At 39.6% G+C, this 27,645-nt stretch overlaps 1 protein-coding gene across 3 annotated transcripts in view; it reads right to left on the bottom strand.

Annotated features, from left to right (window-relative positions):
* Positions 1 to 703: 703 nt before the first annotated feature.
* Positions 704 to 27,645, bottom strand: part of PATL1 (PAT1 homolog 1, processing body mRNA decay factor) — a 34,516-nt gene continuing 7,574 nt past the window's right edge. Inside the window, exons 3-20 of one of the 3 annotated variants that reach the window (XR_013959015.1) lie at positions 24,551 to 24,768; positions 24,164 to 24,244; positions 22,027 to 22,221; positions 21,000 to 21,101; positions 20,270 to 20,359; positions 19,841 to 20,061; positions 18,365 to 18,454; positions 15,951 to 16,131; positions 15,105 to 15,228; positions 14,543 to 14,640; positions 13,916 to 13,975; positions 11,874 to 12,022; positions 9,760 to 9,919; positions 5,171 to 5,326; positions 2,905 to 2,996; positions 2,664 to 2,813; positions 1,300 to 2,333; positions 704 to 1,226 (exon numbers count right to left, since the gene is read on the bottom strand). Coding sequence is in view for 2 of the 3 variants with exons in the window: in XM_080641049.1 (XP_080497175.1) it covers positions 2,312 to 2,333; positions 2,664 to 2,813; positions 2,905 to 2,996; positions 5,171 to 5,326; positions 9,760 to 9,919; positions 11,874 to 12,022; positions 13,916 to 13,975; positions 14,543 to 14,640; positions 15,105 to 15,228; positions 15,951 to 16,131; positions 18,365 to 18,454; positions 19,841 to 20,061; positions 20,270 to 20,359; positions 21,000 to 21,101; positions 22,027 to 22,221; positions 24,164 to 24,244; positions 24,551 to 24,768 (2,189 nt within the window). In the remaining variant the exon portion in view is untranslated. Of the gene's footprint in view, positions 2,334 to 2,663; positions 2,814 to 2,904; positions 2,997 to 5,170; positions 5,327 to 9,759; positions 9,920 to 11,873; positions 12,023 to 13,915; positions 13,976 to 14,542; positions 14,641 to 15,104; positions 15,229 to 15,950; positions 16,132 to 18,364; positions 18,455 to 19,840; positions 20,062 to 20,269; positions 20,360 to 20,999; positions 21,102 to 21,576; positions 21,651 to 22,026; positions 22,222 to 24,163; positions 24,245 to 24,550; positions 24,769 to 27,645 lie in introns of those variants that run through there. The other 2 variants (XM_080641049.1, XM_080641050.1) reach the window with 2 other exon arrangements.

Here is a 27,645-nt window from a genome sequence, read left to right as displayed (position 1 = left end):
GGTAATGTTCCTAGCTAGATATGGTAGAGGCTGGTGACTGTGACACAAGTATGTGTGCCATCTTACATCCAATTCCTTACAGATTCACCTTGGTCTTACTCTAGTGTCTCCTCTTGGAGTTGTACCAGATTTTATTACCAGTTTTCAGCCGAATCCATTGGGGAATGGGATGATTCTGCTTTTGTTTGTCAGTTAAGAATTGCTTGACCCTGAAAGTCTTGTGAGAAGACATGGCGAGGAAAAGACTCAACTGCACACACCAGGATGGCAGAGAAAGGGGTAGGGCAGAAGAACCTTTTATCTGAAATAACATAAATTTACTCTAACAAATTGGCAAATTTCCCCCCTCTCCTTTGAGAAGATGAATTGTTAGGGAAGCTTAAGGCCAAACTTGGTTAAATGAGTCTCTTAAAAGTCACATGTTCCTAGAGATAGATGGCATGAAAAAGATGAACTACAGTATATCTACAATTCATAATTCCATTTTGTAGTTAAAATGGAGAGAGGACGGAAAGCACTCTAGGTTTTTAAAGGAAATTTACCATGTAAACATTACAACAACAATAAAAAAGTAAAAACATTAGGTAATATCCTTACCAATTTCCAACACCAAGACTTGCCAGTCTACCTAAATATGCTAGAAACAAATTAAAAATCATGCTAAGAAGTAATAAGAAAGAAGAAATGCTGGCACACATTTTTTCAAGTATACAATTTGTATTTATTTACAATACCCTATAAAAATGTAAATTTAGAAACTTTAATCTTTATTAGTTAGAACCAAACAAAAAAGCACAGAAAAGAAGAAATACTAATCAAGTATTCACTTGATCGGTTGTGAAGTGGAAAGGCAGGAAAGGTGCCCAGTGGAAATAAGTCAGTTGATAATGGCAGGGAAGCTAGTAATGTCACTGAGAACAGTTGGTGGAGCCTGGGGCTACAGAATGAGAAGAAATGGAGATGGAGACAAGGACAACTGGTTATAATGGAGGATTTTACTGTTGTACAATACATGTATGTGCAAAATGTTTATTCTCTTTAAACATCACAACTTGTCTTCCCCACTACATTCGAAAGGTGAGAACAACAAAAAGTACATTAGGACAGTCATGTAAGATGGATTCAGATTTTTCTTGAGGGCTATAATCACCATGGATCAAAACCCCTTATCCTGGTTGACTGCTGAATGGGAGAGGGACAAGTGAAAAGGGTCACAGAAGGCTGTCCTTGCTAGGATTCATGTCTAGGTCCCTGGGACGGGACCTGGGTGAGATGAAGTAGCAAGGACAGCAGTTCTGCCCATGGCATGGAGAATGAAGAACAAAGCAAGCCCAACTTAGCTTCCATGGTTACATTTGGAGGTTTCTATCCAGGACACCAAATAAAAATGGGGAAGAGAGAGGTAAAAGCATGGCTTACTGAAGTAGTCTCAGGAAGACAAAAGCTACACTGTGGAAGCAGGCTCTAAGTCAGAATCACCTTGGGCAATCTTCCACACACTTGGGAGGACAGGCTCAAGTACACTGTAGCTGTAGCAGGATAAAGGCTTAACCGTATGCTGTTTCCATTCAGGTGAACAGAAACAAAGGAAACTCAAGTGAGGAGAAAAAAAGGACTTCTCAGTCTAGAGCTGGGTGTCAGCCAATTGAGTTCTGATTTTATTAATATGCTGGCATACTCTGTATTTATATTAAAACAAGGGGAACTCACCAAATTAATTATAAGGACTAGAAACAGATTAAGAATATATAAGCTAGTTTGTATTTAGAGGAGGGATGTCAACTGAATATTTCTCCCTCTAAAACTCATTCTTTAAGGATCCTCTGGAGACCACAGAAACATATGTAGAGGGGTGTGTGTACACACACATATATTAATTTCTACTTAGTTGGTTCTCCTATAGTCATATTAATATGGGGCAATGAAAAAGACTTCAGTAAGATGCAGGGAGAGATCCTTTGGCAGGCTATAATCTACTCTGAAGTGGAGTAGTGGTGGGATAAAGGGAGAGATTATATTTGTGTCTCTAGAGCAAAGAAAATGCAAAATTGAGAAGAATTGAGTAAAAGTAGGACATGCAGAATTGTAACAGAGAAGGTAAGAAGAAACCAGCAGAAGTATCACCCAACCGAACGTCACAGAGCAGTGGGGAAACACCTGGCATTTAGAGACAACCCTTGTGAACAGGACTCGGCCACACAAGATGCTCTGAGGAATGAGCTACCTCCCCTCCCTCATTACAAACACTCCATTGGTGATGGCAGCAGTGCAGGTGACAGCCAAAGAGGTACAGGACACATGTGCAGATCTTTTATCGTATCCCCTGAACTAGCCTACAGGTATAAAGAAAGAAAGGAAACTTGTTTGTATAAATGAGTTAGAACAGAAGGCAATGGTTTTCATAAAATTACATCCTTGTAAAAATTATCTTAATGAAACACCAGAGATGTCTCTTGTCTCTATCCTTAGCATTCAGTCAACTATGAGAGTGCTACTGCACCCAGTACAGTGTTTGATATCTAGCAGATACTCATATATTTGATAGAAATCTTTAATCTCTTCTACCAAATTCCGATTTATGTGCCCCTGCCCCCCGACCCCCCCGCATAACTTCTAAAGTGCCAACGTTAGTGAGATATGGAATTCTCCTGTTGCTAACTTACTGCAGTTTTGTCTCCAGCAAATTCAGTTTCTGTCGATCAACATAGCGAGAAAAGAGGGATACTAGGTTTGTGGGGATAGAGATTGGCTTGGCCAGGGCTGCCTGGGGAATCCTCAGAAGTTCTCGGGTTGCCATGAACATCACTTGCATCCTGAAAGGGAAAATCAATAATAACAATGTAAGAAAAAGAATGAAAAGATTACCTAAAAGAACTTAAAAGAAGAAATACAGCACAGACTAACCACTGGTTGTTTTCCGTTGATTCTGTAGCAGGGTCTGAACTCTGTAGGTCTTCCCCACGGCTCAGGACAACGAGGAGCAGCGACAGGCCAAACTACAAGAGGAGAGAGGGAATCAAGTTCAACACTGCATCTCCTCCTCTCCACCACCACGCAGGGGAAATGGCACTACTAGTAAATCAAAATGACCCTACCGCTGTGCTCTTCAGTGAGACTGGGCAAAGATCAGACAACCATGAGCGGAGACGCTGTGCCTTTCTCCTTGCACAGCAGCAAAAAGCATAATCAATGGAAACAAAAGTCCCAGTGTCCTATGGTTCTCACTGCTCCCCAACCCCACCCTGTGATAAAAAGATAATTTTTCCTTGCCATGGATAAATGAATTAAAAAGGAAAGTTAAATGAAGACAAACTTTGATACAAAAAATTAAAGTTCATGGAAAAAATAAAAAACATTAAAAAAGAAAAACAGGTGGTAAAACCTGTGGGAAATGTACAAAGAAATGTAACTGGAATGATCAGGATACAAAAAAAAGATTTTCTTAAAAAAGGACACACCTATCTGGAAATATAAAGGCAGACAGGATGCTAATAAGAGTCTAAAAAATTAAAAGAGAAGAAGTTTATATTCACCATAACTAGGATTATCACTATTTCCGCAACATGTTTTATAAATTAAAATATATAAAGATTTGTTTTATTTATGGGGTAGTGGTAAAAGCAGGAAACATGCAGTCTAAAGGAGCACAGAATGAAAATGCAATAGGAACCAGAAGCACTGGGTTAATGTCTGAGTCACAGTTATGATGGATCATAAAGAGAAGATGGAGATATTTTGAGATTCCATCCCACCTTTCTGAGTTCCCCTCATAGAGGATAACCCTGCCTTTCCCAAAAAGTTCCCTTCATGTCCGAAAAACAACACTGGGCTATATAATCTCATCTGATCTCACAATTTTCTACTGCCTTTATCAAAATTAGTACCAGGAAAACAAATTATATGGAGGGCACATAACTGATCACCTCAGAACCCCATCTGAAGTCCCTGAGGCACTGCAACTGCTCCCTCTCCAGAGTCATGCTTTGGCAGTTTTGGGGGGCAAGGAAAGAGCCTACTTTTTCACTTTACTCTAACAGATGGCCCGTAATGAGTGCCTATATGTACTGGGCATTACAATGAACTGTTCACAGCTGTTCTCGCATCTCAGTAATAGGAAAACCCTGAAGTGGACATAAACACTGAAGTAGACATCATCACAGTCCAGGAACCCATGGCTCAGCAAAATGAAATAATCTATTCAGAGTCACAAATCTAGACAGTGGCAGGCAAGGAATGAAAAGTTGCTCTGTTTATTTATTTTTTATTTATTTATTTTTTTAAAATATATTTTATTGATATTTCACAGAGAGGAAGGGAGAGGGATAGAGAGTCAGAAACATCGATGAGAGAGAAACATCGATCAGCTGCCTCCTGCACACCCCCCACTGGGGATGTGCCCGCAACCAAGGTACATGCCCTTGACCGGTATCGAACCCGGGACCCTTCAGTCTGCAGGCCGACGCTCTATCCACTGAGCCAAACCGGTTTCGGCAAGTTGCTCTGTTTAAAAGCTCATGTTCCTTCTTCTGTTTATGCTTCCCCTATGAATCTCTGGATACTTAACTTGATGTAAATTAAATATGAAATGGGATGTTCTTCTACATAAAGTCATGTAACAAAGACTGCTACTTACCCACCATAATGTACTTTTCTCCTCCTAAGAGATCTCTAATTTTATTTGTGATGACAATGGTGTGAACTAAAAGATGTTTCCACCCTTTCTGCAGTTAGGTGTGGCATGTGACTAAGACTGGCCATTGAGATTTTAAGTAATTGTTGGTGAAAACTCCTGGAAAAGGTCTATAAGGAAGACAGACAGCTAATCCACATGTTTTAGCCATCCGAACCCACTTCTCTTCCTGATGCAAAGTGGAGCCTTGAATTCTACAATCAACATGGATCCAGAAGAGTCATGAGAAGGCAAACCGAATGAGCTTGCATCCCTGACCACGCGTAGAGCCACTATACCATATTTACTGACATGAGATACATAAAATCCTATTTTGTTGAAACCACTGTTAATTCTAGCCTCTGTTACTAGGAACTTAATGTAACTCCGGACAAAGGAAACATTTTTAACAAGTTGCCATACCCACAGCAACCATTAGTGTTATCTGTAACTCAAATTTAGAAGCCTTGTAAAGTTCAGGGGCGAAAAAGGCAAGATCACCTTGTTCTGGAGAACAGTAGTGAGGTGAGGATTAGAGGGTGCTGGTGCAGCTGCACTCTGAGGTAGGTTCATTAGCTGTTGCAGAAGGCTGGTGACAGTCACTGACGGAAGATGATAGAGGAGGAGGGAGAAGGGACTCAATAAGCATGGCAGCACCTACAGAGAAAAAATAAAACATTAGATCCTGGCAACTGTTACTTCCATCACCCTCAGTATGTGAGCCTGGATAGAAGGGTGCTCAGCTGTAAACTCAACTGCCCGAGGCGAGATTTAACAAAAAAGGGCTGACAAGTCTAGCAGATACTACTAGAATCCTAATGAAGTATTCTAAGGTATCTACTGAGAACTTTTTCAACTCAATTTGCATATGAAATATGACTTGTGTGAACCCAGGGAATAAAATCACTTCTCAAACACAAAAGATTCATGATAAAACATCAGTATTTTAATTTACCCCACAAATATTTAAATGCCTACAATGTACCAGGAACTTAGGCTAAAAACAAAAGTTAAAAGGATAGACAAACCCTCAGGGATCAAAAATACAAAGGAGATGAGTATTTAGGCAATTTCAATATATTGTGAGACACTCTAAGAGAGAGTGCTACAGAATTACTGAGAAGTATTTTCAGACTTAATTCTATTTTGGTTTATCTTTATAAAAGCTCAATAAGAAAATGGAAAAATGATTTAGTAATTTCACAGATTATTAGAAAAGCTAAGTAACTAAGCTCAGTGTTCAGAGTTACAGAGCTAGTAGCTAGAAACAGAACCCAAGGCTGTTGAATTCTAGCCTGCTAGCCATTCATTCCTTTTGGCCATTAGACCGGACTGAAAAGTTAAAATACAGAGCTACCAACATAACTAGGTTACAACACATGAAGGAAATCAAAAGTGCTTCCAGCACTCAATGCCCCTGCTATAAAAAAATGATGGCTGGTTTTACCTTATATAGTAGCCAAGGATGGAGAGTAGGCTACTTTTTGTGATCCACTACTCTAAATAAACAAAGCTTTAAAAATTAAAGCATTGCCAAAACCGGTTTGGCTCAGTGGATAGAGTGTCGGCCTGCGGACTGAAAGGTCCCAGGTTCGATTCCAGTCAAGGGCACGTAACTTGGTTGCGGGCACATCCCCAGTAGGAGGTGTGCAGGAGGCAGCTGATGGATGTTTCTCTCTCATCGATGTTTCTAACTCTCTATCCCTCTTCCTTCCTCTCTGTAAAAAATCAATAAAATATATTAAAAAAATAAATAAATAAATAAAAAATAAAAATTAAAGCATTTAAAAATATACACAAAAGTATAAAGAGCAGTATAATGAAGTTCATGTTCCTACCCATCACGCAACTTCAAAAATTAAACCAACATTTTGCCAAATTTTATTCAATCTGTTCCTCCTTTATCATATCATTTCATCTATAAATACTTGTTTTTATCTCTAACAAAACCTCTCATATTATTGCACCTCGCAAAATTTAATTCCTCAATACCACCTAATATCTACTCCAAATTAAAATTTCTTCAATTATTTAAAAAATGTCTTTTAGCAGCTGATTTATTCTAATCATAGTTCAAATAAGATCCACTCATTGACTGCACTTGGTTGGTTGGTAAGGCTTTTAAAATCTGTTAACAGGTCCTCTGTCACTGTCCATCTCCTCTTCCCATATCATTTATTTGTTGAAGAAATTGGCTCATTTGTCTCAGTTTGGATCTGGTTATTTGCACCTGTGTGGTGTCATTTAACAGAATCTTCTATCTTTTTTCCCCATAAAAACTGACGGAATTAAAAGTTTGATTAGATTCAGGTTCAAGGGGAGGCAGGGGGGAGGTTTGTGGGAGGGCTGGTAGAACTATGTGCTTTCTACTGCATCATGTCAAGATGCACATGGCATCTGGTAGTTCCGCTCTTAGTATTGTGAACAGTGACCAGTGGGTTCAGGTGTTGTTAGCTTGCTCCAACCCATGTGAAGTCCTCCACCCACCCTTTACCTAATGCTTTTAGTATCAGTAATGATTGCTGTCCAGATTGAATGCTTTTCCATTTGGGGGTTGTAAAACGACTTCCTAATTTTTTCGTATTTTTGCATTTAGTAGCTGAAATACTATATAATAAAACCCTAACATGCAAATCAACCGAATGGCAGAACAACAGGTCGCTATGACGTGCACTGACCACCAGGGGGCAGACACTCAACACAGGAGCTGCCACTGGTTGCGGGCAGCTCCTGTATTGAGCATCTGCCCCCAGAGAGGGAGGCGACTGGCAGTGGCGATGGGGAGGGCAGGGCCGGCTGGTGAGTGGTGCCAGGCCGCCAGCCAAGGCAGGTGCCAGCAGGGGTGCCCTGTATTGCCCCGCCTGCAGGAAGCCCCACAGATGGCCCTGATCACTGGCCAGGCCTAGGGACCCTACCCTATATATTGGGAACAGTATCCTAGATTTAAAAATTAAGACCTGGCCTGGCTACTCTAACACTGAAAAAACAGGATGATGCAGTGATGACATGCATGGACTCTGGCTTGCACATTTTGTGGTTAGCCTTGATTCTGACACTTATAACTTATGTGTGACAAAGCCAATTATATAACTTCCCTCAGCTTCAGTTTTTCCACCCATAAGATAGGGAAAATGGTACTACTGCCTCAGAAGGATCATGTTATGTACTACTTTTTATAATCAGGGTAAAAAAATGTAGCTGCCCATACAACAGCAAGATGCCTTTCACCTGTATGAAAAGTATGGTCACTAGTGCATGCAGCGTCCCAGTTGCAAGAGGGATGTCCAACTGCAGGTTTAGGACTGATATTCCCTGAGGGGTCCTGGATTGCAAGAGGATGCAGGCAGGGCTGAGGGACTCCCCCACCCCCGTGTATGAATTTTGTGCACTGGGCCTCTAGTTCTTCTATAAAGAACTTTCTATTATAAACTCTGGTCACCATATTTGGTTATAATGGAAAGGCAGAATGAAGCTGATTCTTTTCCTTTACTTATCAGTTTCCAGAATATTAAGTTGATGGCCTAGCAATCTCTGAAGATGATTGACATATTTCTTGATATCATTATAAACTTATTAAATATGTCTACCTCAATCCACTTCTGTGATTTTTCTTTAAGATAAAAATAATCTCACTTTTACCATTGGGAGCCCCTTCAAGTTGGTTTGTGCTTTCCCATCTTGTTTCCATTGATGAGTTCCTCTGAGATTATGATGAATGAATTCCTGCCTTCTTGCCTACAATTTATATGCTGTAAAGTAGCGGTTACTTTTATTCTTGTTTTCTATTTTCTAGGATAAACCTCAAATCCTTAACTTCCAACCCATTTTCCAATGATGAGACCTAAACTTCACATTAATTTCTTCTGCAGATACTAAAATTTCAAGAAGGTATTTTTTTCAACTCATTTCAAAAGGAATAATTTTCAACTCTTTCATGTTACACAACTGATAAGGTATCTTGGGATCATGTTTCTGGGGACTATTACCAGATGGTTGTTACTTAACTTGTAGTCTATTCTAACAAGTTCACTATCATTAATTCTATTTTTCTGAAGCTCACAGTTAATAATACTAGCCCTCTGTGCTAGCCTATTAATTTTTTGTTTTGAACTTCTAAGACTATTCTAAATTCTGCTAATCTTTCAAGTTTTATGACAGGAATAAGCAGAGAATAATTCTCACCAAGAGTTAACTTGTAAACTTGGTAATCATGTTTCAATATCCAACCTAGTATAGATTGTGATAAAAGTTACTTAAAAGTACTGGCCTGATTCCTGTGGGCACGATGCCATTCAACTCAGTCTACAGGTAAATGTTGAGCTGGTGACAACAGCCCAATCAATGAGAGCTATTTTATATCTAGCAAAGTAACCAAGACCATAAGTTTGCAAACTTTAGCAAGCATCATATTCAGCTGGGACTTTGTTATAGATACAGAATCCCTGATCTTTCCTCTGTAAAGTCTGATTCAGCATATTTGGGGTAGGGCTAAATTATTTGCTTCCCAAGTAATTCAGATACAGACCACAGCTTTACAACTATCCTATATAATAAAAGGGTAATATGCAAATCAACCAAATGGCAGAACGACCAGTTGCTATGATGCGCACTGACCACCAGGGGGGCAGAAACTCAACACAGGAGCTGCCCCCTGGTGGTCAGTGCAATCCCATGGGGGAGCGCTGCTCGGCCACTGGCGAGTGCAGCGGCCTGCCTCCGCAGCAGCTAAGGGAGCAGGCCTAAGCTGTCAGTTGGACATCCCCTGAGGGCTCCTGGACTGCAAAAGGACACAGGTCAGGCTGAGGGACCCCCTTCCACCCTCCTGAGTGCACGAATGTCATGCACCTGGACTCCATTGTTAAATAAGAAGGAATTACTGTTTTCTTCATGTTTAGAAACATGGTCAGTGGGATGAAACATGGAATTAAAAATAGAGGTCTGGAGTAAATTTTTATTTTAAATAATCAAGTCACACTGCCAAAGGTTAGAAAAGCAACACAAAAAGAATGGGGAGGAAAAGAAATTTGGATTCTAGAAATTGTACTACGAAGACCCAAAGAAGACATCCCTCCTTCCCACATGAGGATCACCTCATCTTGTGCATCCTTCTTGATAAGGAATGGGAGGTTCCTGGCTGTTGTCATGAGAATGTCAGCTGCTTGCTCTGTGGAGAGGAAAGGGAGAATGCGGGCAACCATTCTCTTCCCTTTTCGGATACACATGATCTGTACAAAGTGGTCATCACTTGGCCTGCAGGGGAAGAAAAATGCTAACTTAGGTCAGCAAGAACAATATAAAATCCCCTTTCCCTCTTGCATGTTACTAAATGAATATGCTGCATTCATTTTCACTCTACAATTATCTGTACTACAAAATAGTGAGAATTAACTTCTCCAACTCTCAATCAAATAATAAAAAGTAATTTTTCAAGTTTCCCAAATGTAGAACACTATTTCAAAAACTGTTAAAAAAAATTTGGTCAAACTATATGCATTAATTTCCTTTATTAACTTTTAACTAACTATAAAATAACATGGTTAATACAGCAAAATCTGAAAATTATATAAACAAAAAGAAAATTAAAATTCCATAATCTGAGAGGTAGTGTTAACATTTTGAATAAATTTTTCGCTGGGTATAACACTTTTTTTTTTTTTTTAAATATATTTTATTGATTTTTTACAGAGAGGAAGGAAGAGGGATAGAGAGTTAGAAACATCGATGAGAGAGAAACATAGATCAGCTGCCTCTTGCACACCTCCCACTGGGGATGTGCCCGCAACCAAGTTACGTGCCCTTGACCGGAATCGAACCTGGGACCTTTCAGTCCGCAGGCCGACGCTCTATCCACCGAGCCAAACCGGTTTTGGCAACACTTTTATCTTTCACAAAAAAAATGGGTCCAGCCCTGGCTGGTTTGGCACAGTGGATAGAGCATCAGCCTGTGGACTAAAGGGTCCCGGGTTCGATTCTGGTCAAGGGCACATGCCTGGGTTGTGGGCTTGGTGCCGGGTAGGGGGCGTGCAGGAAACAGTTGATCAATGATTCTCTCTCATCATTGATGTTTCTATCTCTCTCTTCCTTTCCCTTCCTCTCTGAAATCAATAAAAATATATATTTTTTTAAAAAATGGGTCCAGCCCTAGTTGGTTTGGCTCAGTGGACAGAGTTGGTCCAGAGACTGAAGGGTCCCAGTCAAAGGCACGTACCTCGATAGCAGGTTCCTGGTCCGGGCACATGTGGGAGGCAACCAATTGATGTGACTCTCTCACATTGATGCTTCTCTCTCTCTCCACTCCCTTCCACTCTCTCTAAAAATCAATGGAAAAATATCCTCAGATGAGGATTAACAGAAAAATAATTAAAAATAAAATTGGGTCCATAGAATTCATGTGGCTTTGTTACCTCACTTTTTCCAACAACTTTTTGTGAACACTTTTCCACATCAATAAACATACTTCAACTACATACGTTTTAATGGCTGCATAACATTCCAATCCATGGATAAACCTACATTTATCCAACCAGTTCCCTGTCAGCCCAACTCCAGAAAAGAAGGTGCTTATTCTTATGTTCTGTTTGGTGTATATCCTGGCTTAGATAGTCCTCTTGCATTCATCAAACAAATATTTGGGATTTATAGAACATTTACCATTAGCAAGATTCTGTTCCAGATACTGGGTGGGAGAGAGATAATAGAAATACAGAAAAAAAAAAAAAAAAAAAAGATATATTAAGGAGCTTAGCCTTCATTGAAAGACTGACACGTTTCCATAGTGTATGAGTACTCTATGAAAATCCCAAGGAAGTTTAAATGTTTATACTTTTCAGCTTAGTAGGAAAGAAAATACATAAAGATTACAAGGTTGAACATGCTAGTAAGCATTAACCAAGTACAATCCATAAGCTCAAAAACAGAAACTGAATAATATTCCCCACTTTCTCTCCAGCACCCAGCACAGTCCCTAGTAGATACTAAGTAAGTATTTGTTGAATATATCAATTCAGGATAAAGAGACTTTATTTCCTGGCTGGGAAGGATTACGAAATGCTTTATATGAAGTGGCATCTGAATTAGGCCAAAAGAACAGACTTGGAGCTTACTGAGATGGTAAGGAAGAAAAGGTAGAAATGTATAAAATTCAGTTTAGCAGAGTAGGGAGTCCAGCTAGTCTCATGTCTTCCTCAAAGTGCACAATTCTTACCTCTCTTGTCCAGGTAATTTTCCCCTTAAGTTGTCATACATGCTGCAAATTTTGTGCTTTCTTTCATCCATCAGGGCAGGTCTCTCTTCTTCTAGACTTAGGAGGTAACGCCTTTCATAATCCTCCACATCCAGGAGCAAACTGTAGGTCTAAGTCAGGATCAGAGTATTAGATAAATCACCTCACAGTTTAGGACTACCAGATAAAAGACCTAGGAATGAAAGCTCACTGCAATAAAATTGAGAGAACAAAAGTGCTCTTTTAAATCCAGAAAAACACAGGGAAATAACTTCTAAATTTCTACAAACACCGTTCTTCATTTCTCCTTGACCTCTAATCCAGAAGGTAACGATAGTGAAAAGATTACACACTTTCTAAAATTTCCAATAGCAACAACAGCTCTGTAACATAAACAACCTGTATCACTGCTCCAAGTGAAGCCTTACATTGATTTAAAAAAAAAAAAAAAAAAAAAGCAATCATTTTTTATACTGGGTGCCGGGCACTGTTCTAAGCACTTTGCATGTAAGTACTCATTCACGGAATACTCACTACAGCCCAATGAGAAAGAGACTATCATCATCTTCATTTTTATAGATGAAAAAACTGAGGACAGCACAGAAAGGTTAAATAACTTGCCTCAAGTCACAGACTCAATTAAAAGTGAAAAAGGCATGATTTGCAGCCTGGTTCCAGGGTCTGTGCTCTTAACCACTATGCTCTATGGCAGCCGTGGGCAAACTACGGCTCGCGGGCCGGATCCGGCCCGTTCGGCTATTCTATCCGGCCCGCGGAGCCGAAAGAGCGGAGGGTTCTCTTGCTCTCCCCTCCGCTCCTTCACCAGCAGCAGTGTTAACATGGCAACGTCGGGAAACACGGCCACAGCTCCTTCTTCAGAGTGGGCGGATTTATATCCTCCCGTTCAGTAGAAGGAACAACCTCTCAATCTTCCAGAGGCTCCTTGTAATGCCCTTGGACGAGTCCCCCGACATCACCCTGGGAATGCGTAGACACGTTATCGTGGTGATGTAGGGAGACACGCCCCTGGAGAGCACAGTATCAGAGCATTAGCTAAAAAGGAGACCAACAACACTGTTCCCACTGAAGTTGATGTTTTAAAGACCAAAAACCTTTCAACCCAGTCTACATTGCCATCTACATCTACGTCCCAGGCATAATTTGGAAGTTGCACTAAAGAAAATGTTTAATTTACTGTTTACACATTTTGTTCTTTTCTATTTGTTTTAGTTTTAAATTATTTTATTATATTTAAGTTTAATTTGAAAGGCTTTTGTACCTTTCCTTTGTTAGGCAATTTTATTTTGCCTTTGCCATCTTCAATATAAGGTATGTTATTGTGCTATGATTCCTCCATTTTTTGAAGTTTCAAATTATAATAATTAGTGTTTACATTCTTCTTGTTAAAATTTTTGAAATGAATAAAACTATTGAAATAATAATAAAAAAAAGGCCGTACCCTTTTATGTAATGATATTTACTTTGAATTTATATTAGTTCACACAAACACTCCATCCATGCTTTTGTTCCGGCCCTCCGGTCCAGTTTAAGAACCCATTATGGCCCTCGAGTCACAAAGTTTGCCCACCCCTGCTCTATGGCCTTGCAACTTAGTATTTACACTTGACAAAACAACTACTAGTGTGTTACCTTGTTTTTCTTAGCACCCAGCACCCAGCACCCAGGGAGTGCCCAATAAATATATGTGAACTGATTCAATTATTTCATAGATGGAACAATGTAATTTTTATTCCAATTGTCCTAGAAAGGTGACCTGCCCCTAGCACTCAGCTGTGACCTGAACAAGTTTGGACAAAACCCCAGTACTTGTGATCATGAGAGCCTTCCTTGAGGCCACAGGTGAGAACACCACATTTCTTTCTGGTGTGCTTGGCACATAATAGGCACTTAACAAGAATATACCCATTAATTAAAATTACAGAGCACTGACTGCTTTCCTACTTATAGTACATACATTTGACAGTTCCTTATTTGAAACCATAGCAACAAATTCTAAAACTTACTTTCTCAATTATGACAAGGGTTTTTCGTCTCTTGTCCCGAACCTGTTTTTCTTTTGTTTCCTAAAAAAAGACAAGACTATTTAATGTGGACTGTTTACCGCTATTAAAAATAAGTTTCTAAATTTGCATATGTAAATTCCATTTGTGAAAATACTTTGAGAAGACAATCTTGACTTCTTGAAAGTTAATATTCTAAAAACACTGATGTGGACAAAGATCATAAAGTTGACTGAATCAATCCATACACAAACCATGAAACTGAACTCATAGATAGGCAAAGGTAATTGTAGAATGCATTAGAAGATGAAGATATTATAGAAAAATCTTAAAACACATAGAAAATGATAATTTAAATACTGGAGAAAAATAGCTGATGCTATTTGCAGCCAGTTACCCAGGGAAAAGATTCCTGCCACCCCAAGTCCTGCCTGGCTGCCTTAGAGATGAAGGTGTTAGAATCTCAGCACATTTGAAGAAAACCAGAATGCCATGATAGGCCAGATAAGAAGCTCCAGGTTAGGTTAGACTATAAAGAACTCCATTATGCTTGATTCCATTCCACAATGACCCCAAGGGAAGTAGTAATGACCCAGAATTTCTTAAACACACAATTCTGCTGACACTTACATCATCCTCACTCCGAGATGTCACAACAGCATCAATCATTTTCCGGGGATTATTCACACTAGAGACGGTAAGCTTTCCCAAAGAGCCCTCAAACTGCACTGCAAGGACAAAACATTTCCAACAAAAACTCAGCTGTGCAGGCAGACAGCTTTCTGAGATCTTTATATTCTCTGCTCTTTACTCATAGTCTAATAATTTACTTTAAAAATCCAAGTATTATCTAAAGCAAGCTCTTATCAAAATTTACCCTTTTCCATTTTTTTGTTGCAATAATAATCAAATAGAGATCTGAAATGTTCCTCCCTTATCTATTTTAGCACTATTAGGAATTTAAAAAGGCATTAAAAAGTTATGGAATCAGTAGAAAAGGACCTAAAAGATCCGTACCAAACCATTTATTCCACACTTGAACAAAGGTTGATCTCGGTATTTACTAAGGACAACGTTACTTTATTAATTAGTTTTAAACATCTCTATCCAGTCACCTATGCAGTTACTTATATTTTATGATATCAGCAGCCTGCCAAATTTCTCTCATTACATTAAGGGGATAAGGGCTTACCTGGCTTGTAGGCGTGCTCCAGTTTGGCCACCTGAGGGGTAATGAGCTTGGTGCGCTCCTTTTTAGGACCATCACCTTGTAATTCTTCAGCAGCTGACAGTTTCTCCAGTTTTTCAAAGTAATTCTGCCCCGTGACAAGAATTTCAGTTGCAACACAAGCACACAATATGGCAGCTCTTTACCATTAAAAAATTATACTGGTGACTGTAACCACTTGCCTTCTGTATATGTACTGGTCTCTAATTTTTGTTAAACTGTTATAAATTTCCTTTATAAAAAAAAAAAAATCCCGCCTTCAAAAAAGCTAATCATCAATGGAAATATCTTTAAAGTTAGACTGCCAATATTCTTATTTTTTTCTTAAAGATTTTTAAATTGACTTTTTAGGGGGAGGGAGAGAGAGAAACATCAATGTAAGAGCAATACATCGATTGACTGCCTCCTGCACGCCCCCTACCAGAGATTTGAGCCTGCAACCTGGGCTGATGGGGAATTGAACTTGCAACCTGCATGGGATGACACCTAACCAACTGAGCAGCACAGGCCAAGAAAGACGGCCAATATTCTTAATTAAAAGAACCAGATTACTGATGCCAAAGGGATTTGAAAACATTGGTCTGAGAGCCTCTATGTGTAAAAAATAGAAGGCATATATGCAAACCTCTTAGTGAACAATGAAAGGCTCTCCAGCTTGAAAAGAAGATAGAATTTAGTCATTCTTATCCACTTGAAGACTATTTCAAAAGAAAATTCTATCAATGTCCAATTCTTCCAATATTTAAATGAGTGCTTTCACCAGAGGAAGGAACTAAACTATGACCCTCAAAACTAGCAGAGAGTATTTACCTGGTAATAAAAATCATCCAGGTAGGGATCAGTGCTTTGCAGTTGCATCATCTGGATTTTGGAGACCCAGTCCTTTTCTCGCTGCAACATGAGATTGGCATATGGATCCTTCCGGAGATGATCTTGGTGACTGCTCCGGTGACTTCCTCTATCTCCTGCACCATTGAGATTCCGATGCTGACTGAAAAACAAACATATACCACATTCACTTCAAGTGGCAGTTATTATGCCTTATAATAATACAGGAATAAACAAGACCAATTAAAAAAAAAGATTTCCCTTTGCTTTTGCTAAAAGAGAAGTGAAAAAGAGCTGACTCCTTATAAAATTTGAGAGGCAAGAGCTATGCAATACACAGTTAAGGAAATAAAACTAAGATCTGACTTCCTTACCAAATGCTAAGTACTTTCATCTATAGACTTTTGTATAAGCCCTATAATAACCCTATGAGGTAGTAGGTTTACTTTTCCACTTAAGACAACAATCTAAGGCCGAAAGAGATCAGGTAATTTGTCCAAAGCCACACAACTGGTCAGAGTAAGAGATCTGAACACAGGCCGATTTGATTACTAGTCTATATATTTTTTTAAAACTTGTTGAAAATCATGAAATAATTCAAATGTAGAGAAATACCCAGAAAATATTATAATAAACATCCATTTACCTTCCACCTAGACATAATGAAAAAAATCTATTTTGCCAAATTAGCCTCAGATTTTAAAAAAGTAATATTAAGCATTACATTTACGGCTGAAGGCCCTCTTGTACTTCTCTGGATGGATCCCAGCCCAGTTTCTAGAGGAATGACTTTGGTATGTACCCTGTACTCTCCCTAAATTGTTTTTATACTTTTTTCCCCTTTTTTTAATTTATTTTTTATTGTTGACAGTATTACAGATGTCCCTCATTTCCCTTCCTCCTTTGCCTCCCTCCACACAGCCCCTTCCCAACTCCCCAGATCTTCACTGCACTATTGTCTATGTTCATGGGCTATGCATATATGCACATAAGTTCTTTGGTTACTTGTGTGTCCATCTTTAAATTTTATACATTACTATTCAGGGTGCCTTTCAATTTTATATAAATGGTTCTCACTCAACACTGCTTTTCATACTTATCCATGTTGATAATATACCCAGGTATGTACTAAAAATAGATCTACTAAGAGGTGGTGTATTCACATTTTCAACCTTATTATTTATTGCCAAATTCTCTCTTAAGAGGCTGTACACTCCAATCTTGCCGATAATAACAGTCAGTGACACTTCAAGTTTTGCCCATGTGGAGATGTAAAATGGTTATCTAATTTTAATCTGCATTTTTCTGATTACAAGTGAGCTTTTTGAGACTTCATTTTTATAAGCCATGTAGGTTCTACTGGGAACTGCATGTTAGTGTGGTCTTTTGTTACCCAGAACAGTTATTATGAGATCTACCCTCTTATCAAATTCTAAAGTTTACAGTCCCATAGAGTTAATGATAGGCACTAGAATTTTAATATATTTTAATACAGTATTTTTAAAATTAATATTTTAAGAGCCCATACAGTTTTTTCCTGCAAAAAATATTCTAGAATTCCTTTGAATGTGAGAATGGATTACACATAGAAAACATTATAACTGAAGTTTGAAGAAACCTAAGTTTTGTTTAATTTTTTATTTTATGATTATAACATAAGCTCCACTAAGGCAGGGTTTTATATGCCTTGTTCTTTCAATCCCCACAGTGCCTGGCATATAGCTGGGGTCACATATATCAATATTTGTTATTTGTTGCATGAAGATTAAAGAATTATAGCTAAGATTAAAGAGTGACTGTTGGCATTACGTCCGACCCAAATATAAAGCTAACTACTATAATTTAAGATTACCTCAGAGCTGAGATGGTAGACAAAAGGTAGGTAAGAATATGGTAAGAACTCGGTAAGAGTATAAAATGTTGGCTTAAAAGGAAAAAAATCAGATCTAAACTGTACTTCTGATCAACAGAATTATAGTAACTTGGAAATTAGCTGACAAAATCTTATCATTTGAAGCTAGTGTATCACAAACATAAAATGACAGCTTATATGTTCTGACTTTACCAGTAAAATAAATGCAATACTATTTAAATTTACTTAAAAAGTGAACGAAATCAGTAGCTCCTTGCCCAGCCAGCATGGCTCAGTGGTTGACCTATGAACCAGGAGATCGTGGTTTGATTCCCAGTCAGGGAACATGCCTGGGTTGCAGCTCGATCCTCACTAGGGGGCGTGTAGGAGATGGCTGACCAATGATTATTTCCATCATTGATGTTTCTAACCCTCTCTCCCTCAAGAAAAATATATTTTAAAAAAATAAACTAGTAGCACCATGTACACTGTCAAAATGAACAACTGAATTAAAAAATTGCAAAGGAGGAGGGTGAGCACTTACTTTCTATTCTGTTGCTGTCTCTGATGCAAAAGTCGACGGTGCTGTGGATGAAGATGAGTGGTGTCTGCTCTAAACACTGGGGCCTGAGATCTAAGAAAAAACAGAAAAGGTTTTTATTTCTGTTGTCCTGATGATTTGAAGTTTTCAAGAATGTTGTTAGTACAAGATAACGTTATACAGGTTCATCCAAGGGAATGTTAAAGTCTATTCTAAGGAGACTTTTTAGAAGGAAAAGATAGCCCTATGTTCTTATGTCTTCTACAATGGCCAATTCTCAACTCCTGAGCAGGTGATCATAAATTTGAGTGAATTAACAGTAAAGCAATATAATTCTTTTTCTCTTTGCTTCTGTCAAACAGAAGTCTCTAAATCAGCAGTTTCCAACTGGTGGTCCACAGACCACTGGTGGTCTGTGAGGTCTGAAAGGTTGGCGACCACTGCTCTAGATTTAATGTACTTAGTTACAACCACTTGGGAATGACACTGAAAATACAAGGTGGAGCAAAAGTGGCTTTACAGTTGTTCATATGGAAAGTAAAATAATAATTAATAAATAATACTATAAGACTAAACTCTGTTTCACATACTCACAACTGTAAACCTGCCTTTGCCCCACCTTGTATTATGTATATATGGCACCTCTTGGTTCTGTTTCTCTAAAGAACGCTTAGTGATATATACAGGGTGGGGCAAAAGTAGGTTTACAGTTGTTCATATGGAAAATATCCTATATAATAAAAGGCTAATATGCAAATTGACCGAACAGCAGAACGACAGGTCACTATGATGCGCACTGACCACCAGAGGGCAAGCACTCAATGCAGGAACTGCCCCATGGTGGTCAGTGTGCTCCCACAGGGGGAGTGCCACTTAGCCAGAAGCCAGGTTCACGGCTGATGAGTGCAGCTGCGGTGGTGGGAGCCTCTTGTGCCTCTGCGGCAGCGCTAAGGATGTCCAACTGACAGCTTAGGCCCGCTCTGGGCCGAAGCTGTCAGTCGGACATCCCCTAAGGGCTCCTGGACTGCAAGAGGGAGCAGGCCAGGTTGAGGCGCCCCCCACCCCCATGAGTGCACGAATTTCATGCACAGGCCTCTACTGATGATAATAACACAATAAACAGAATATGCTGTGTTTTGCATACTCACAACTATAAGCCTATTTTTGCCCCACCCTGTATAAGTATGTGTGTGTTCATAAAATGAATATAGAGTGAGACATAAACTTTAGCAGAAATAAAAGAGGTGATTAATTAGGAATGTGCAAATGTACACAGGAAATATGTGACTTGAGGAAAATTTGATTTATAAGAAAGCCTGCAGACTGTCAAACATTTCTCTTCTGGTAACTTGAGGATCCAGTAACATCTCAAAATTTATCACCTGCAAATATCAAGAGACTTCCATATTAAAATACTAAACATCAACAGGAGACTCAGCCAACAATGAATAAACAAACAGTAGCATTTGTTGTGTATACCGTAAGTTTTGCATGAGAGGTCCTGGGCCAGGGGGGTGCTGCTGTGGAGGAGGTGGTGTAGCAGGAGGTGGAGCACTAAAGAAGGCACGGAAGCCTGGTGCTGGGGGAAGCATCTGCCCAACTCGCCCTTGCAGCAGCTTGGGATTCATGGCAGCAAGCGGACTACCAACAAATCCAGGGACCCGTGCAAACTGGCTGGGAGACATCCGTCCAGGCTGTAGCTACAGAGGGACAAAATCTTAGATTTAGTTAATCAGCAAGTCCCCTTGCTTTTATACACAGAAAAGTTAATATTATTAAGTTTGTTTGAAATGATAATGGGGAAAAAAGAGGCAGTAGTGATTGATCAAAGAGAAAAAAAAAGGTATCATTTAGTGAACTTCAGGAAAGTAAGAGAGCTCTTTATGGGTTGAGCTACTGAAGGCTTACCTGTGCTCCTCCAAGAAGCTGTGCTCTCTGGAGGGGGGTGAGAACCGGAGGAACACTAGGAGGGAAAGGGTGACCCAGTAGGGAAGAGTTCTAGAAAAAAAAAAAAGAAAAAACTTATATACTATGAAATAGGTAAATCAATATAATAAGGAAATTCAATAGAAATGCAGAATAAAGTTGGATATAAAAACTCTTAAATTGCATGCATATAAGCATAACCAATGAACAAAGACAATGGGGGGGCAAGGGCATGTGCTAGGGGGTGGGAGCAACCGGGAAGAGGTCAATAGGGAGAAAGGAGACATACATAATACTTTCAACAATAAAGAATTTAAAAACTAACAAAACAACAAAATGCAAAGCACAGTAAAAAAAGCACTCTTAAACTGTACAATCAAGCTGTCCACTAATGTAAAAGAGAATAATTATGTAATTACAAAGTACTATCATAATGTAACATGAAAAAGAAAGCAGAACGAGGGACAGAGATAGAAGGAAATCAAATGATCACGCTGAGTTTAGATTTTTAGATAAGAACTGATGTAAGAAACAACTGAACATAATGAACCATGTCTTCTGATCTGGGGACCAGAAGACCCAGAAATTCAAGTATGGAGATAGAAAAAAAATATGTATAATTTAAGAGAAGTCCATATATTTGTATGGTGATTAAATAGGTAGTGATCAGAAAATACAGACTGCATTTTTATTAGGTTGTAGAGTGACATACCGGGACATTGCAGAGCTGGTTTGGAGACATCCTCTCACCATAGGGAGCAGGATAACGTGGTGGCATTGGGGGCCGAACATGGACAGGCTTCGGACACAGAATCTATGAGGACAAACATATAAACAACTACACTCAGTGAAGTCAGTTTTTCCTCCACCTACACTCCCTCCCTTCTAGTACTAGTAGAGACACAGAACTCAATGCAAAGCCCTACTTCTAAACCAATTGCTAAGGCTATGGGTTCATATACAGAACCTTTGGTCACTTCCTCTCACAAATATCAGTAGCTTTTAACTGAGGAAGATTTAGCTAATTCTCCAGTTATCCCCACCCTTCCATGCTATCTGAGGGAGGTACCAGCAGATATTCAAACTTGCAAATTCTCTCCAAAAGGATATATTTTGGTAGCAGTGAGGGAGAAGGAATGATAAGAAAGCTGGAGGATTAACTAAGTCCTATTCTGAAGCCCCTGTGATATGGCCGCCATGCTTAGCTCTTTTGTGATATACTGTGACTCCACCATTTCATGGGATACTGAGCCTAACTAGGCCATACCAACACCACCCTCCCCCCATACCTTCCAAATTGGCCTTCCTTTTCAGCTGCTCGTTTCAGGTGGAGGAAAGTCTATGGAACAGGACTGCACAGGCTCTAGGGAAAGCAGGGATATCTTAAAGGTAAAAAGGGATGTGGACAATGCTGTGTGTTCCCACTCCCCCCAGCTTTCAGTTACCTCTCTGCTAATGTTTTGGGCAGCCAGCAAAACCCTTTAAAAAGGATATATACACTAAATGTGCTTAACTACCCTTTTCTCCCCATTTAGAAAGCAGCAACAGGAGCAGCACCAGCAAGGGGCGTTAGGGAATGTGTCTCTTATTGGTACTAACTTCTCCTCTAATTGGCTATTTTTCTTTCTAATCTAATGCCTACCCAAAATTTCCACCCTCCTCCCAACATCATCAATTTCCCCAATAATTTTGCCCAGATTCCCAATATCCTGGGCTGAGTGCCTGTTAATGAGAGGTACCTGCTGGTTGAAGCTGGGTACAGCCATCTGCTTAGGTGGGGTGCCTATGGGGACAGCTCTAACAGGAGGGCTCCCAATGATAGGTGAAGTTGACCGCCTTGGTAATGCACGCTCGGAAAGGTCCCGATCATCTTCTGGGCCCTGTGGGGGCCTCTGAGGCAAGGCATATTCTAATACAGACACTGTAGGCATTTCCTAATTAAGGAAGTAGCAAACAAAAACAAAAAAACAAAAAACTTAGTTTAACTTGAAATGTGTTAATAATCTCTATAAATATCAAAATATCTTGAGAAATTTTTTAAAATTTTATTTTTTATTTCATATCCAGTAAAATTTACCCTCTTTGGTGTACAGTTCTCTGAAGTTTAATAAATGCAGTCATGAATCTACCACCACAATCAAGATATAAAACAATTTTATCACTTCTCAAACTTCCTCCATAGAGTGTTTTTTTTACATGTAATAAACATTAATATTTCAAGAAAAAAATTTAAATATAATTAATACCAAAACTGTACTAACATAATATAAAATATCACAAAAGTTGTAGGAAATATTAAAAACCTGCAAATAACAGGATTACTTCTATTATATTCTAAAATATTTTTTTCTCTGGCTCTATTTTGGTTCATCAGTTTACGCTGTTCATTATATTCCACAAATGAGTGAGATCATGTGATATTTATCTTTCTTTGACTGGCTTATTTTGCTTAGCATAATGCTCTCCAGGTCCACCCATGCTGTTGCAAATGGTTAAGAGTTCCTTCTTTTTTATAGCAGCATAGTATTCCATTGCATAGATGTACCACAGTTTTTTAATCCACTCATCTGCTGATGGGGACTTAGGCCGTTTCCAAATCTTAGCTATTGTAAATTGTGCTGCTATGAACATAGGGGGTGCATATATACTTTCTGATTGGTGTTTCTGATTTCTTGGGATATATTCCTAGAAGTGGGATTACTGGGTCAAGTGGGAGCACCATTTTTAATTGTTTAAGGAAACTCCATACTGTTTTCCACAGTGGCTGCACCAGTCTGCATTCCCACCAGTAGTGCAAAATGGTTCCTTTTTCTCCATATCCTTGCCAACACTTGTCGTTTGTTGATTTGTTAATGACAGCTATTCTGACAGGTGTGAGATGTTACCTCATTGTCCTTTTTTGATATGCATCTGTTGAATGATTTGAGCATGTTTTCATATGTCTCTTGGCCTTCTGTAGGTCCTCTTTTGAAAAGTGTCTAAGTACTTTGCCCATTTTTTGATTGGATTGTTTATCTTCCTTTTGTTAAATTGTATGAGTTGTAGAGTGGTTTTGTTGTCAATCTCTCCCACCACTCCCAAACACTGGCAAGCACTGATCTGTTCTCCAGCCTTATAGTTCTGCCTAGAAATGACTTTTCAAGTAACTCAAATTGTAAGGTGACAAATTTGAGTTACAATTCCCTTTCAACCTTTTACTTTATTTATTATTATTTTAAACTTTATTTTCTGTTCTGAATAGAATTGCAGCCTTGAGTTATTCTGGTCTTCAGAAATGCATTTCCACATATGCTTGTTGCATGTAAACACTTCTTGATCTAACCATATAATTTAGATACAGCAATTAAGTCTACTGCATGCACTGTAAAAACCAACCAATCCAATAACCACCTTAACTTTGGTAATGTGGACTTGCTTCTGATGTCACTAGGGGTGCTACTTGGGAACAGGGGAGCCCCTCTGGAGTTGGGGACCCCAATTTCATGCTGCACACTCAGGGCTCTCAGGAAGGTGGACCAGCCCGAATGTGTTTGAATGTCCAGTTCACAGTGGGCCCTCTCTGGGAATCTCTCATCCTTGAGTCCTCCGCCTCCCCACTCCTAGGTCACCCTCCTCCTTGCTGGGCACCCCTCTCCCTGGCCCCGGTCACACTCCAGGTCACCCCTGTTTCAACTTTTTCAAAGTAAAGCACAGTCAAGTCAGCACTTCCATGGAGGCTGAGGAAGTGGTACAACTATGAGTGCTGGATGGAGTAATCGACCTAAGACTGACAAATGATATCCAACTATATGTTTCTGCAAGGAAAGGATGACAACAGGAGCAAGCTTGAAATTTTCCCAGATGAGGAATTGCATATAAAGAGAAAATGTTTAATACCTGAGCAAGCAATGGTCCTCGGATTCGCCTCAGAACTTCAGATCCATCCCAGATGCTGGAATTGAGACTTCCTGGTTGGGACTAACAAAAAAGGAAAATACACAAAGTCTGGAATAGTGTGGGCTCTCTGCATGAAGTACCTGCTTTTGGTGAAGAAAGCTCCAAAAGAGCCTCAACTGCTTGAGAATAAGAAATTATAGTGTCCCAGAGTATACATCATTCCCCAACTTCATCTCCAGAATTGTTATCAGGAATTACACTAACAATTTTCTACAGCATGGCATATGTAAATCTCTCATTATAGTAAATGAAAAGAAATAGCAAAACTCAGTATTTTACTTTAATTATCAGTCTGCTACTATGCTCAAACAAGAGTAATTTACTCACTTGCAAAACTGGCCTGGTCTGCACTGCCCTCATGATGGCTGGATCTTCTAGTTCATTTTCAATCACCATCTTACTGAGCCTTTCTGCCAGATTTTCCTCATGGTCACCCAATAAGTCCATCTCATCCCTTTCTCCATTGCCTGTTTGTTCATTGACTGCTGCCGGTAGCTTCTCTTCCAATTCAGCCAGTCGCTCATGTGCTTCCTGCCAATCATCATCTATAAGGAAATCGTAAAAAAGAAATACAGTTCATATTGGAACTATAAAAAGTTTTATAAAGTTCTTTAACCAAGTGAATAATTCCAACTCCAGAAGATAGGTGGAAAGTTAAATTTCCACTTAGAGACATGAAATAAAAGTTTAAACTAAGTAGCATAATAAAGTGGGCTTTTCACTTTTAAGAACAAATAACGTATTACCAAGAATATAACTCAAGCATTTAGAGTAATAGGTTAACACATTATCACTGGTATCCAAACTATATTTTGAAACCAATTTTTAAACTGTTAGTCTTGTGTTTCTATGACATTTCAGACAAAAAATCCAAAGGAAAGTTACAACTCACTGCACTAGCATACAGCTTTCTCTTAGATTATAACTGCCATCTTTTTTTAAAAAATATATATTTTATTGATTTTTTTTTACAGAGAGGAAAGGAGAGGTATAGAGAGTTAGAAACATCGATGAGAGAGAAACATCGATTCAGCTGCCTCTTGCACACTCCCTACTGGGGATGTGCCCGCAACCAAGGAACATGCCCTTGACCGGAATCGAACCTGGGACCCTTCAGTCCGCAGGCCGACACTCTATCCACTGAGCCAAACCGGTTAGGGCTATAATTGCCATCTTTATAAGTTTTTCAATCTATCCATTTCATTCAATTAATAATTGTTGAGCATCTATTATGTGACAAGCAGTGTTTTAGGTGCATGGGATACATGAGTGTACTAAACCTAAGATAATAAACATAATGAATATGTAAGTTAGACACTATATTAGAAGATGAAATGCTACAGGAATATGAAGGAAGAGAGGCAGATGGAAAACTTTAAATAGGATGATCAGAGGTACATTTCTTTGAAAGGGTAATATATGAGTAAAAGATTCAAGAATAAGATAGTCAGGTGGATATCTGGGAGAAGTGTTCCAGGCAGAGGGAGTCGGTACTAAGGCCTTAACATGACAGACTGATGGTTTTGAGAAAGGACCATGTTTGGACTAGAATAATCAAGGGGGGAGATACAAGAAAATGAGGTCAAAGAGGTAGTAGGAGGGAGCTCTTTTAGGGCCTCTTAAGCCACTCTAATTGAAATGAGGAACCACTGGAGGTTTTGATGTGGCATGACTTTTTGAGAGAACCACTCTGGCTGCTGTGTTGAAAGTAGACTGCGGGGAGGGGACAGCAACACTGGAAGCATGGAGGATTGCCAGGTGGCTACTCAGTTCCCCAAGGCAAAGGTGATGGTGACTTGGACCTTCCTTTTTTAACTACTAGAGGCCCGGGGGGCGGGGGGGGGGGGGGGAAGAGGCACAGTTCCCTCAGTCCAGCCTCCCTCTCCAATCCAGGACCCCTCGGGGGATGTCCGACTGCCAGTTTAGCCCAATCCCAGGAATTGGGCCTAAACCGGCAGTTGGTCCCTCTCACAATCCGGGATAGCTGGCTCCTAACCGCTTGCCTGCCTGCCTGCCTGAATGCCCCCAACAGCCCCTCCCTGCCGGCCTGGTTTCCCCCAACTGCCCCTCCCTGCCAGCCTGGTTGCCCCTAACTGCCCCCCTTCCCCACCAACCTGGTTGGCCCTCACTGCCCTGGCCAATTTGCATATTACTCTTTTATTAGTATAGATGTCTTTGCTATTCCTGCACACTACTACACAATCTGTAGCACTGGCACCAGGTTGCTGTCTCCTTTTCTCATGCTGACACAGGATTAGTTTTGAGTTCTGCTATAGCATAGATGAGTATCTTCAGAACCCTTTATGAGCTTCCCTAGAACTAGACCTTACTTCCATCACTTCTCTAATTCCAATGCTCCTCAACCTCATTGTTCCATTCTGCTTCTATCATAAAAGCTCTACCCACTATTTTGCTCCTCTGAGATTCAAATTTAGACACCTCTCCCTCTTCATTGAAGCTTTCCCTAAATAACCTTTCATGTTAATTCTACCTTCACCTCAACTAAACATGCACTACTTTCTAATCCACAAACACCCATGTATTCTTTTGTATATGTTATATATTTTATTCTGATTTTAATTTTATTTTGTATGTCCAATAAAATTCAACAGAGAAATAACAGGTAATTCCCTTTATAACTAACATAAAAACAAAGAATTCTCAAAAAGTGTTCTTAATGACAATCCCCCCATAATATTTCCGTATACTATATTAGAAGGAGAAGGAAAAACTGAAGGCATCATGACAAGAAAAAAAAAATTGCCTGATAAGTAGGGGATAATAGATGGTAACCACTTTAAAAAAAGATTTAGATTACTGACAATTTAAAAAACACACATATATTTTTATTTATTTCAGAGAGGAAGAGAGGGAGGGAGGGATAGAAACATTAACGATGAGAATCCTTAATTGCCTGCCTCCTACATGCTCCACACTGAGGATCAAGTTTGCAACCCAGGCATGTGCTCTGACCTGGAATCAAACTGTGACCTCCTGGTTCATAGGTTGACGCGCCACCACTGAGCCACACCTGCCAGGCATTGACAATTTTCTGAGGGGTTCATGTGCAACTTGTTTAAGAATACATCTTGGGCATCTTTTCATGCATACACACACATAACTACTGGTATTATCTCATTCTTTTTAATCTATCTGTCTATATAAAAGGCTAATATGCTAAGTGTCCGACCGTCCGACCGGTCGCTATGATGCGCCCTGACCATCAGGGGGCAGATGCTCAATGCAGGAGCTGCTGTGACGCACACTGGCCATTTACAGAGAAACGGCACCACGAATCTGGTGCCCACAAAGCAACACTCAGCTTCCCCCAAGTGGGACACAGGCCCTACCACTACGGAGTGACAGCCCACCAAATCGCAGCCAACCCTGCCGAGACCCCATGGTGCAAAATGTGGCCCACA

This window comes from Plecotus auritus, assembly GCF_963455305.1.
Source record: "Plecotus auritus genome assembly, chromosome: 9".
NCBI classification, from domain to species: Eukaryota; Metazoa; Chordata; class Mammalia; order Chiroptera; family Vespertilionidae; genus Plecotus; species Plecotus auritus.
The sequence above is the reverse complement of the archived record's forward strand: the minus strand, read 5'-3'. Positions and strand labels throughout refer to the sequence as shown.